Source organism: Atta colombica, unplaced genomic scaffold (assembly GCF_001594045.1).
Source record: "Atta colombica isolate Treedump-2 unplaced genomic scaffold, Acol1.0 scaffold53, whole genome shotgun sequence".
NCBI classification, from domain to species: Eukaryota; Metazoa; Arthropoda; class Insecta; order Hymenoptera; family Formicidae; genus Atta; species Atta colombica.
The window spans coordinates 441,149-451,150 of record NW_017259543.1 but is presented as its reverse complement, the minus strand read 5'-3'; the positions used below and the strand labels follow the sequence as shown (position 1 = coordinate 451,150).

General features: G+C 32.1%; 1 protein-coding gene across 1 annotated transcript in view; it reads right to left on the bottom strand.

Annotated features, from left to right (window-relative positions):
• Positions 1 to 1,057: 1,057 nt before the first annotated feature.
• The window catches only part of LOC108691844 (dynein heavy chain 7, axonemal), a 40,429-nt gene continuing 31,484 nt past the window's right edge, over positions 1,058 to 10,002 (bottom strand). The window contains exons 29-38 of the mRNA XM_018199774.1: positions 9,551 to 9,921; positions 8,199 to 8,379; positions 7,594 to 7,892; positions 6,984 to 7,148; positions 6,661 to 6,901; positions 5,676 to 5,968; positions 3,104 to 3,341; positions 2,890 to 3,041; positions 2,131 to 2,412; positions 1,058 to 1,264 (exon numbers count right to left, since the gene is read on the bottom strand). Of these exons, the coding sequence (XP_018055263.1) occupies positions 1,058 to 1,264; positions 2,131 to 2,412; positions 2,890 to 3,041; positions 3,104 to 3,341; positions 5,676 to 5,968; positions 6,661 to 6,901; positions 6,984 to 7,148; positions 7,594 to 7,892; positions 8,199 to 8,379; positions 9,551 to 9,921 (2,429 nt within the window). The remainder of the gene's footprint in view (positions 1,265 to 2,130; positions 2,413 to 2,889; positions 3,042 to 3,103; positions 3,342 to 5,675; positions 5,969 to 6,660; positions 6,902 to 6,983; positions 7,149 to 7,593; positions 7,893 to 8,198; positions 8,380 to 9,550; positions 9,922 to 10,002) is intronic.

Here is a 10,002-nt window from a genome sequence, read left to right as displayed (position 1 = left end):
CATCCCACCACCCCCGTGGTGGCTCAACTCCTCTCTCTTTCCCCCCTGACAGCTCCCTACTACCCCACCTCCGAAAGCGCCATATTCCACATAATAAATACCGGCAACTGTGCAACACGGCACGCGGGATAACATGAGGAGAAGCATCAACGAAAATGGTGCTCACCACCGATGACGACGACGACGACGACGACGACGACGACGACGACGACGATGGCGACGACACGAAAGGAGATCAACGAGAATCGACGAGAATTCCTGACGAGTTTAATTAACGGATGGTCGACCGCTTTTTGAGTGCCATTCGAATTTCCTATACTTTTGCTATATATATTTTTTCCTTGAGACTGTTAAGCAAAAGAACTGGCGTTGTTTATGTATAATAATTTTGCGTAATATGATTTTCCTTTTTGCAAAATTCTTGGATTTTGAAAATCTGTCTATTTGTTTAAATAATATTTGTAGATATAAAAGATATTCTAAATTTATTCTCCATGCTGGCTATTATCTATTTAAAAAATAATGCTTGCAAAGTAAAAAATCTCCTTTTTTAAGTAAAATTTTATAAAAATATTTTTTATTATTGTTGTTTTCTATTATAAAAAACAGTGTTTTATAAATGTTTTTTTTATTTCAAGTAAATATGAATATAATTTTTAATAACTGGTGACAATTATTTATACTGTTTCTCTCTTATATTCTATATGTGAAGGCAGAATATGTACATATATTATGAGATAAAAATTCCCCATCGTTCTACAACCATAAAAATTTACAAAAGCCACGGATGAGTTTATATTTGCGCACTTTTTTCTTAATAAAAAAATTACACAAAAACTTAATATTGAAGAAAAATTAATCATCACAATTGAATTTTTTTGAAATAAATTCAAACCTTTAAAGAGAAAAATTTATTATTCTCCGTTGAAACAGTTAAAGGAATTAAATTTATTTATTGAACAAAGTTAAATAGACGGCATATATATTTTCAATGGCGAGCTCATTAAAATGTCCAGTTTCTCAAGATCTTCCCATCTGTCAGAAAAGCTCTCACGTATTAGTTCGACAATTGGCATAACATGGCGGTGCCACGCAGAATCCAATGTTCCGGCGAATGCGTCGACGGTAGCCAAATCGCGATGACGAAGTTGGTTGAATGGCCGGTGGTCGACAGCTCGCCCTTCCGCTCGCTGGTCTTGTACACAGGACACGTGTACGTGTCTTTATCCTGCACCTGGTCCTTCGTCACCGGCATCAGCCAGATCTGAAGCGTAATACATGCGATAAGTTGACACACGTTCTGCTCAAGAGAAACATTGCTGTCAGAGGATCATTCCAAGAAAACAGATAAAGATACAAAAAAATCAAATGATTTAATTTTTTTAACGTCAATAAACAGTCAAATTTTATAACTAAAGATCATCTTTTTAACTTTGGTAACTTCAAAATAAAGTCATTTTAAATTTCTCTTGGTGTATTCCTTGGAAAATAGAACACAAATCATGATATAGAGATAATAACCTTTGTTAAAACAATATCATTAAAGAGCAATGTGTCAGATACGAAATTAGTGCTTTTTTTAACTCGAGTATATTAAGTTTAAAAAAAAGACACATATTTCATGCCTAATTCACTTTTGTTAATTTTGTCTTAAAGTTCAATTCTCTGAACTTTTTGCACGGTTTATCTTTTCTATTTTTTCACCTCTCAACGTGAAAAAAAAAGGAAGAACAATGAATTAGAAGTTTAGCTAAAAAGAACATAGCATTACACTATGCTTTACATCTTTTGAGATGCAGCTTTCTTTTAAGTAATTTTATATTATACATAATGAATCTAAGCGTGTAACAAATATTATTGTAACAAATTACGATTGAAAAACATATCGTTAACATATTTTGACATTATTTATTGTTGTAATTTGTAATTCTGATGATATTTAAAGTTTCTTCGATCAATTAAAAATTTGAATGGCCAAGAAAAGCATATGTTGCATTTCTGAGAGAGTTCCAGAACGTCACTTAAGGAAGCTGCGTCTTTTCACACAGAGATTTGAGATCATTCGAGTATTGCTCGAGAAGCAGCTCGAATTTAACTGAAGGGATTGAGCTTTGCTTTGTGTTCACTTACATAAGGTACGGTATCGTAAAGGATCTTCGGGAAGGATTCGTCGAGCTTCATTGTAACCATATCGAAGCGAGCACCGTCAAGAAATAAGCCGTAAATGTATACTCCGTCTACCGGTGGCTTTTCGAAAACGGTGTCCTTTAAGGGAAAAAAATCGTAAACCAGGAGATCAATGGGAATGGAATATTTTCTCGCGTAATTCTGACGGGCGCCGGTGAGAAACGCTTGCGTGAAGTAGAAACCGGAAATCCAGAAAGATGTGGGAGGACCTTCCCTGTACCAAGTCTAAAAAAGACAATTATTCATCTTGATTGTTAATTATTAAGATAATTTTGAACAGCTGAAGTTTTTGTTCTAAATAAGTTTGATTTATTATGTAATATAATGTCTACATGAAGGTCTTCCGTATGCTAAGTCCTAAAAACGCCAATTGTTCATTTTGATTGCTATGTAATCAATTAAGATAATTTTAAACGATTAAAATTCTTATTACATAAATAAATCTAATTTATCACGAAATACACTGTTATGTATCAAAGGAGTAAATATCTTAAATATCTAAAAAATGACATGTGTCAAAATCAATCCATTTTTATGATTGAAAAATCGAAAAGCTCTAAAATTCTAATGTTGTACAGGTCGCTTTCGCTTAATATTATCATAGGATTAAAAAAGTGAAGCAGCTAAGAAATAATCAAAAATGTTCACTTTTTACAACAAATAAAATAATTCGAAATATAATCCATTTCTTTTTAATGTTACCTGAAGAAAATTCAGCCTCTTTAGAAAATCATGTATATAACTGCCGAGCGGTTTCAAAGAAGGATAAGAATTTGTCATCCACATCTTAGATATTCTACCGATGATGATCGACGAGAAGACCTCTTCGAGCTCGGGACTCATTATTACCAGGCCTAAACGAGTACAAGAAATAGAATTCAGAAGGATCACAAGAAAAGAACCGTAAGAACTTTACCCTTGATAGCCTTCTGGACATTCACGAGGCTGTTCCGGATGGTCTGCAGGAGTTTGTTGAATCTACCCATCTCCTGGACCAGCACAGTGTTCATACTCTGCTCGTATAGCGTGGGATATCTGTCCAGAGCAGCAGTCAAATCGTAGTCTTGCGGCAACCTCGACAGAATGTCGGCTGCGACGCCGTAAACAATCTCATCCGGCGATTTCTCGATGTCCACTTCCGCACGACCGGTGTCCTGACGAAAATCAGAATATCTTAACGCGATACACTCGTAAACTTTTGACGAGGTCGCCGCAGTGTTTTAATTCTGTTAGAGAACTCAGATATCTAAATAGAGAATTTGTTCAACTTAGATTGAAAAATAAAGACTCGACAAAGCTTCCTAATAATGTTGTTAATTTTAATAGATATCGTGAATTCTAAGAATTCTAATTCTCTTTTTACAGTATTATTTACATACATTCGAATCTAACTTTGTATTCTTTTTTTTTGCAGGTAATAAAATAATGTTTTTTTCTAAAAAATAAAAAATAAAATTAGTGTATAGAGTGGCTCATGTTAAAATGCAAAAATAAGGTTAAAAAGATCAAAGTAAACGAAAATGTGTGGAAATGTAAATATCAAATTAATAAAACGTGTACATTTAACATTTCAAAAAATGCCATACTCTATCATTTTGTCAACTCGCTGTGTACAGCATATCCAACCCAACTTTGATTACTCATAACTTTCATAAAAATAAACATATTGTAACAAAAATTTAAAAGTACACAATTGAGATTTTCTATAATTAAAATCAATAATAAAGGAAATTAAGGATAGTGAGAATCAACACTGTAAGTAGTGTGCTCATATATTTCTTCAAAAAAAATATATTTAATTTATTATTTGTAACAATATTTAATATTAAATCATTAAAAAAACAAGATATTAATAAATATAAAGAATATAACGATAAAAAACAAATCTTATTAATAAAAATTATATAATTATAATAAAAAAGTTATAATAAAAAAGAAAAATAGAAATTTTGAAAAACGATTCTTTTCAAAAATATATGTTTACTAGAAAAATTAAAATAAAGAGTTTCTTTGTAATTTCGAGACTGTACTTTGTACTTTTGAATTAGAAACTGTAAATTTTTGTAAAAGAAAAAAATGTATGTCAGTTAAAAACTTTCAAAAAATTAAAATATTTAAAAAATTCAATTTAACAATTCTAATGGTAAATAGAAATTATTGGAAAATAGAACGAAATTGATATTTAATTAACTTAATTGTTAGTATTATACTGAAGAAAACCTAAACCGAAAGTCAAAACGTATATAATTTCTATTATACTTTCTACCCTCATTCATCTTGCCAGGTTTTATAGGTTTTTTTAGGAATTTTTTATTTATTTCCTTTTTTTGTAGGGAATATTTTTTTCTGGAATTAATTCTGTTACATAAATATCTTAATAACATTTGAGAATTTTTAGATTGCAATGAGAAGTAAGAATATATAATCGTCTTTCCTGACGCTAATCACGTGAAAATAGAACGAGATTATTATTCAGTTATTTACAGAACTTTCTTACATAAATATTACTTACTTTGATCTCCTCAATATTTTGAACAAAGATGAAAAAATAACAGGAATTCTCATTATTCTATTGTAATATAGGAAAGGAGAAATTAAATGAAGATGAAAGAAACAGTCAATAAATTATGCAAGAGCGGATATTGTTCACCTTATGACGCTCAAAACTTCTTATGCATTGTTCACCAAACGATTATGAAAATTTTATAAGAAAAATATTTCCGGAATTAGAAGAGCCCAAATGTAATAAATTTTATATTAAATTATAAAAATTAAAAAACATTTTATTTATTAGAATATATTATCGATGTATCTAACTTTTACAAAAAAAATAGAACATTTTATTTAAATTGAAACATTTTATTTCATTTTATTTAAAGCTCTTTATATCACACTTACCAAGAGTGATTTTATTGAATTTTTAAAAATCTAACTAAATACAAACCTAAAAATGATTTTGTTGTTTGTTATCAAAACGTTATACGATAAGGTAATACAATTTCGAGATTAATACAATTTTGACAAAATAAATTTGAATTCAATTTTTAAAGATCGAATTAGATACTCTCATTGTGCGAAGGGTATTAAATAAACAAGAAAAAATTAAATTTAAACTTCGAAAATTCAAATCTTATTTCGTTCAGAATTATATTATATTCGAAATTGTATCATTTTACCATAATAAAACACTGAAGCTAGTTGTTAAAATATCAAAATCTTTTTGCAGCGTTTTATTTATCATGCTTGAATGTCCTACGTAATCATTTTTGCAAGTCCAATAAAATTATTTTCAGATTTGTACATTTAGTAAAATTTTTAGACACTTTACGCAAAATCATTCTTTTGCATATGCTCCTCATAAAGGGCTTCATCGCCCTTTTATAAGTTATTTCGGATCCACCGGAAGATATGTAGGCGTGCGATAAATCCTCTTTATCCCGAGAACCGCGTAGAAATGTAACAATCAATCTCGATGCTCGATTTAATACCTGAGTGCTTAGAATAGAGAACAGCATCAAGTAGCTCTCCTGCTGATCCTTAATGATGTCAGCGTTCTCGTGCATGCCGAATACACTAGGCTCGGTAGTCATCGGCAATTCTGTCACGTAGTCCAGGAACTGACTATACTCGGTGACTGGCGGTATATAATAAAGGCCGCTGGGATCGAACAGATATTTCTGATCGACATCAATCACGTCCGTGTGATAGAATCGCATCAGCATCGTGTTCAGAGTCCGTCGATCCCATTCGTCGGTCACACGACCGCCGTAATTGCATTCGCCTTGAAAAAATAGAGGATTTAGAGATCGCGCTGATGAAAACTTGTTGTTTACTAGGACTTATCAATGATTCGAATATTTCTTTTCGTAACATTTTATTTTTATAATTCTTCGTTTCTAACGTCAATTCAATCTACTTAATTTAATGTAAATATATTTTTTATGTTATATATTGATATAATATATTTATCTATTATATATTAATGTAATATAATTAATGCTCTATAAAATTTTTAGAATGGATCTCTTAAAGACTGAAAATCTCTTTTTCAAGACTGGCCCAATTTTCACTCTTTAGAGTTAGATTCTACTAAAAAAAATTTATAAATGTATTTTTATTTTTTATCTACTTTTTATATTTTTATACAAGATTGAGCGTATTTGTTTTTAAATTCTATTAATAAACTCCATTGTTCAGCTTAATTTCGAGTCTAATTAAAAAGAGATTATCTTTGTGAATCTCATTATCTACTTTTATTTTTACGTCAATTATATTATTAATATAAACTAAATTTTCAGCTCAATTCCGAATCCAAAAATTAAAAATACGTGAATCTTCATTATCCACTTTTAATATATTTATTTTTATATCTATTCTTAATATAAAAGTCTTGTTCAAGCACGCGATTGCATAAAAGATAATATAAAAATTCAGATATAGAAGAAACGGAATTTAATTCCGTTATTCAGATACCGGTAAGGTACTTCAACGCGGTGAACTGAACGTCGTCGTACTGATCGAGTAAGATTTTGAGCTGTAACACGCTGATGCGCAAATCCGTCTCGTTGAACTCGTACTGATTGTTCCACCCGATCGGCCCGAACTTCCGTCGCTCCTGCACGATGGCGTGAAAGAAGCAGAGCGCGAAGAGCAGCCGTTTGAAAGTCACTCGCTGCTTCGACGTGTCGAAGAAATCGGGATCGCATATTGGATCCTGCCGCGATATTTAAAAAACGAATCTCTCAGAATTAATCTCTTATCTCCTTGGGACGAGCGAAGTGGGAAATTGCCTTTACCTGGTGAAAAGACCGCAAGATATTCGCGCGCAGTCCTTTGGGAGGCTCGTTCGTCATCTTCACACCGTTCTGCAGGACGCTGACAGGAAAGTGCTCGACCGGATAACTCGTCAACCACAGACGGAAGTCGGGGTGTACCGTTTCCCTTGTGAAACTCTCGCATATCTTAAATGTGATGAAATAAAAATAATAGTGAATAATGCAACGAAAGGACTTGTTAAAAAATTATATAAAATTACATGATGAAAATATATTATTTTAAATACAGCTAAAAGTTTCGAGAGTTGGAAGTAACAAAAAATTTGTAGTAGTCATATATTTAAGTAAATTCAAATGTAATAAACACTAAACCAAATAATTCTAAGCTTGATAATAAATCTAAATATCTCTAAACTTAAAAGTTTATAATACATTCATTTAAAAAAAAATTGAAATTAAAAATTTAATCAATTTTCATATTCTCCAAAAATAAAATTTGTGCGACTCTAAGTTAAAATTTAGATGGATCTTTAGGGATGCGTACAATGTTAAAGTTAAACAATATATCTTCCAACTGTGTAATCTCCTATCGCAGAATAAATGTATTTATATGATTTGTACGAAAAATTACTTTTTCCAGAGTGACCATAAAAGTCTTGACGACGTGACAATTTTGCAGCACCACCCACGTGCCGTTTTTTACACCTTCATCAATGAGAGCCTCGGCTATGACCCCTTGACCTTGGCCCAGGGACAAGGAGAACAGCCTACTGGCCCCGAAGCCCTGATCATCGGCGAATTTCAGCAGGATCGCCATGGGATCCGCGCCAGGTGTCAGGACGAATATCAGCGGGATGCAGGAGTGCGAGTCCGCGAAAGAAGCCACCAGATCGAAGGGCGGTGGCACGATGTATTGACGACCTAATTGCTCTATCGGGTGATCCAAATTTCAGGTAAAATTGAAGTAGCAACGAATAGTTTCAACAATTCAGTTAAGAATTTTCCCGGCTATATTATATATAAGATTTCTTTGATGATGTATTTTATGATGGAGGAAAATAAGGATATGAAGGGAGCATTATATGCGGAGAGACCTACTTTCTATTGTTGCAAAGAATTTAATTTCGCCCTTTCGCACGAAATGCACGACCTGCCCCACATTCCCCCCGTACCGTATCCTTCATCTGGATCGATCTATTCTTAGATTTTGGTGACCTCCTTTCTTTTTTAACTTACCTTCGACGAATAATTGTGTCGCCGGTACTATCTTGTCAGGACGAATGCAACGAAGTACCAGCATCTTCTCGAAGTTATTCAGTTTGTTCCAAGGAGCAGGAAAGATTGTAGTATGAGGTTCCTTGTGATCGAACAGCTTCTTCCACTCGTCGATATTTCTTGTGTACGACTCTCTTATTCCCTGAATAAATTACAAAAACGACTTTGATAAGTAAAACTTTACGTTCTAATAAATGTGTGTAAATTTAATAAATGTAATAAATCTATAACAAATGAAAGAAATTCCGTTAAATTTCTTGAAGATATTCGATTGATATTTGCAAAGAATTTTTACAAAAAAAAAGCGAAGACATCTAATAAAAGTAAAATGTGACTGTCGGAGCGCAGTGTTTAAACATTTATTATTGAAATATTACATAAGAATCGCGAATGGTCATAATATAATAAGAATCATGTCGCAAATTCGCCTATTTCGCCTATTTTTTAGTAATGAAAAATATACAAGTATGACGTTCCTTTACGTATTTTCCTACATTTTTATGTATTAGTTTTTTTCTTTTTGTTCTCTCTCTTCAATTATTTATCCTTTATTCTTACTCACTTTTTGTCTCTTAAATTCTAACTTATTTTTCTTCTTTTTTTAAACTTTTTTAAACTCGTTTTAAATTTTTGACTCCATATTTTTAACAATTCACTGGATTTCTTCATTTTATCTTTGCACTTAATAGGCCTTTGACCGATGAATTTGTTATTAATAAGCTTTTACAACATTAATCTTTGAAAATGCGCAAAATTATTGTTTGACATCATAAATAATTGTCATATTTTAAAATTTCATATATTCTTCTCTATTCTATAGTCTATCATTTCACATAGCTTCTTTATTTTTAATTTCGACATTGCTCTCTGTATTTTCGATTTATGCTATTTATTCAATTTTGATTACTAATTAAAACCTTTTCAATTCTCCTTTCCATGTTTTCTTTTATCGTATTAGATTTTGATATTTTTTACCAAAATTGATGAAGATTAATTAGAATCAAAACGTTTTTATTATTTCTATATTTTTTCTCAGAAAATAAAATTAATTTATTAATCCTATTTCGTAACATTCATTATTGCTCTCTTTTGCTATCTTTTAATTCAATATTTGCTGTATAATTTTTATTACATTGAAAAGGAAACCAAAATTACCGAAACGTTTGCGATTATTGTTCGCAATTGTGTAATATTTCAACAATAAATGTTTGACATTTAGCTCTCATTAACTATTTTTATTGTCTTTTTATAGATTTAATTTTTTAGAGTCTTTCATTTTTTTCATTTTCATTATTGATTTCCGGAAAGTTTACCGTGAATCCTGGCACGCTGTCCAATCGGCAAAGCTCGTCCCAGGCTCCCGCTGGCAGCCAATCGGTAGGATTGGCAAAAGGATTCTCGAGACCAACGCCGCCGGTCAGCAGGAACATCCATTGGACTATCGAGAGCTGACCTTGCTTGTTCAGCAAGTTCACGGACAGCAGGAGCGAGAAGAGCAGCTTGTCCTTCTCAAAGAGCGAACGGCATATGTTGACGTAAAGGGAATAGGTGAAATACTTGGTAAGGTCCTTCAAACGCTGCTTTATTTCCTCTACTGGCGGAGTGTTGTCAATCGTATTCTTGAAGAGATTGACGAACCAGACGAGGGAGTATTGGTACATCGGATCGATATTCGCCAGCATGGCTGCAGAAAAGATTAACGGACGGTATATTATATCGACAAACGGTGAAAATCCTTCGTAAAAATTATTTGCATATTAATTAT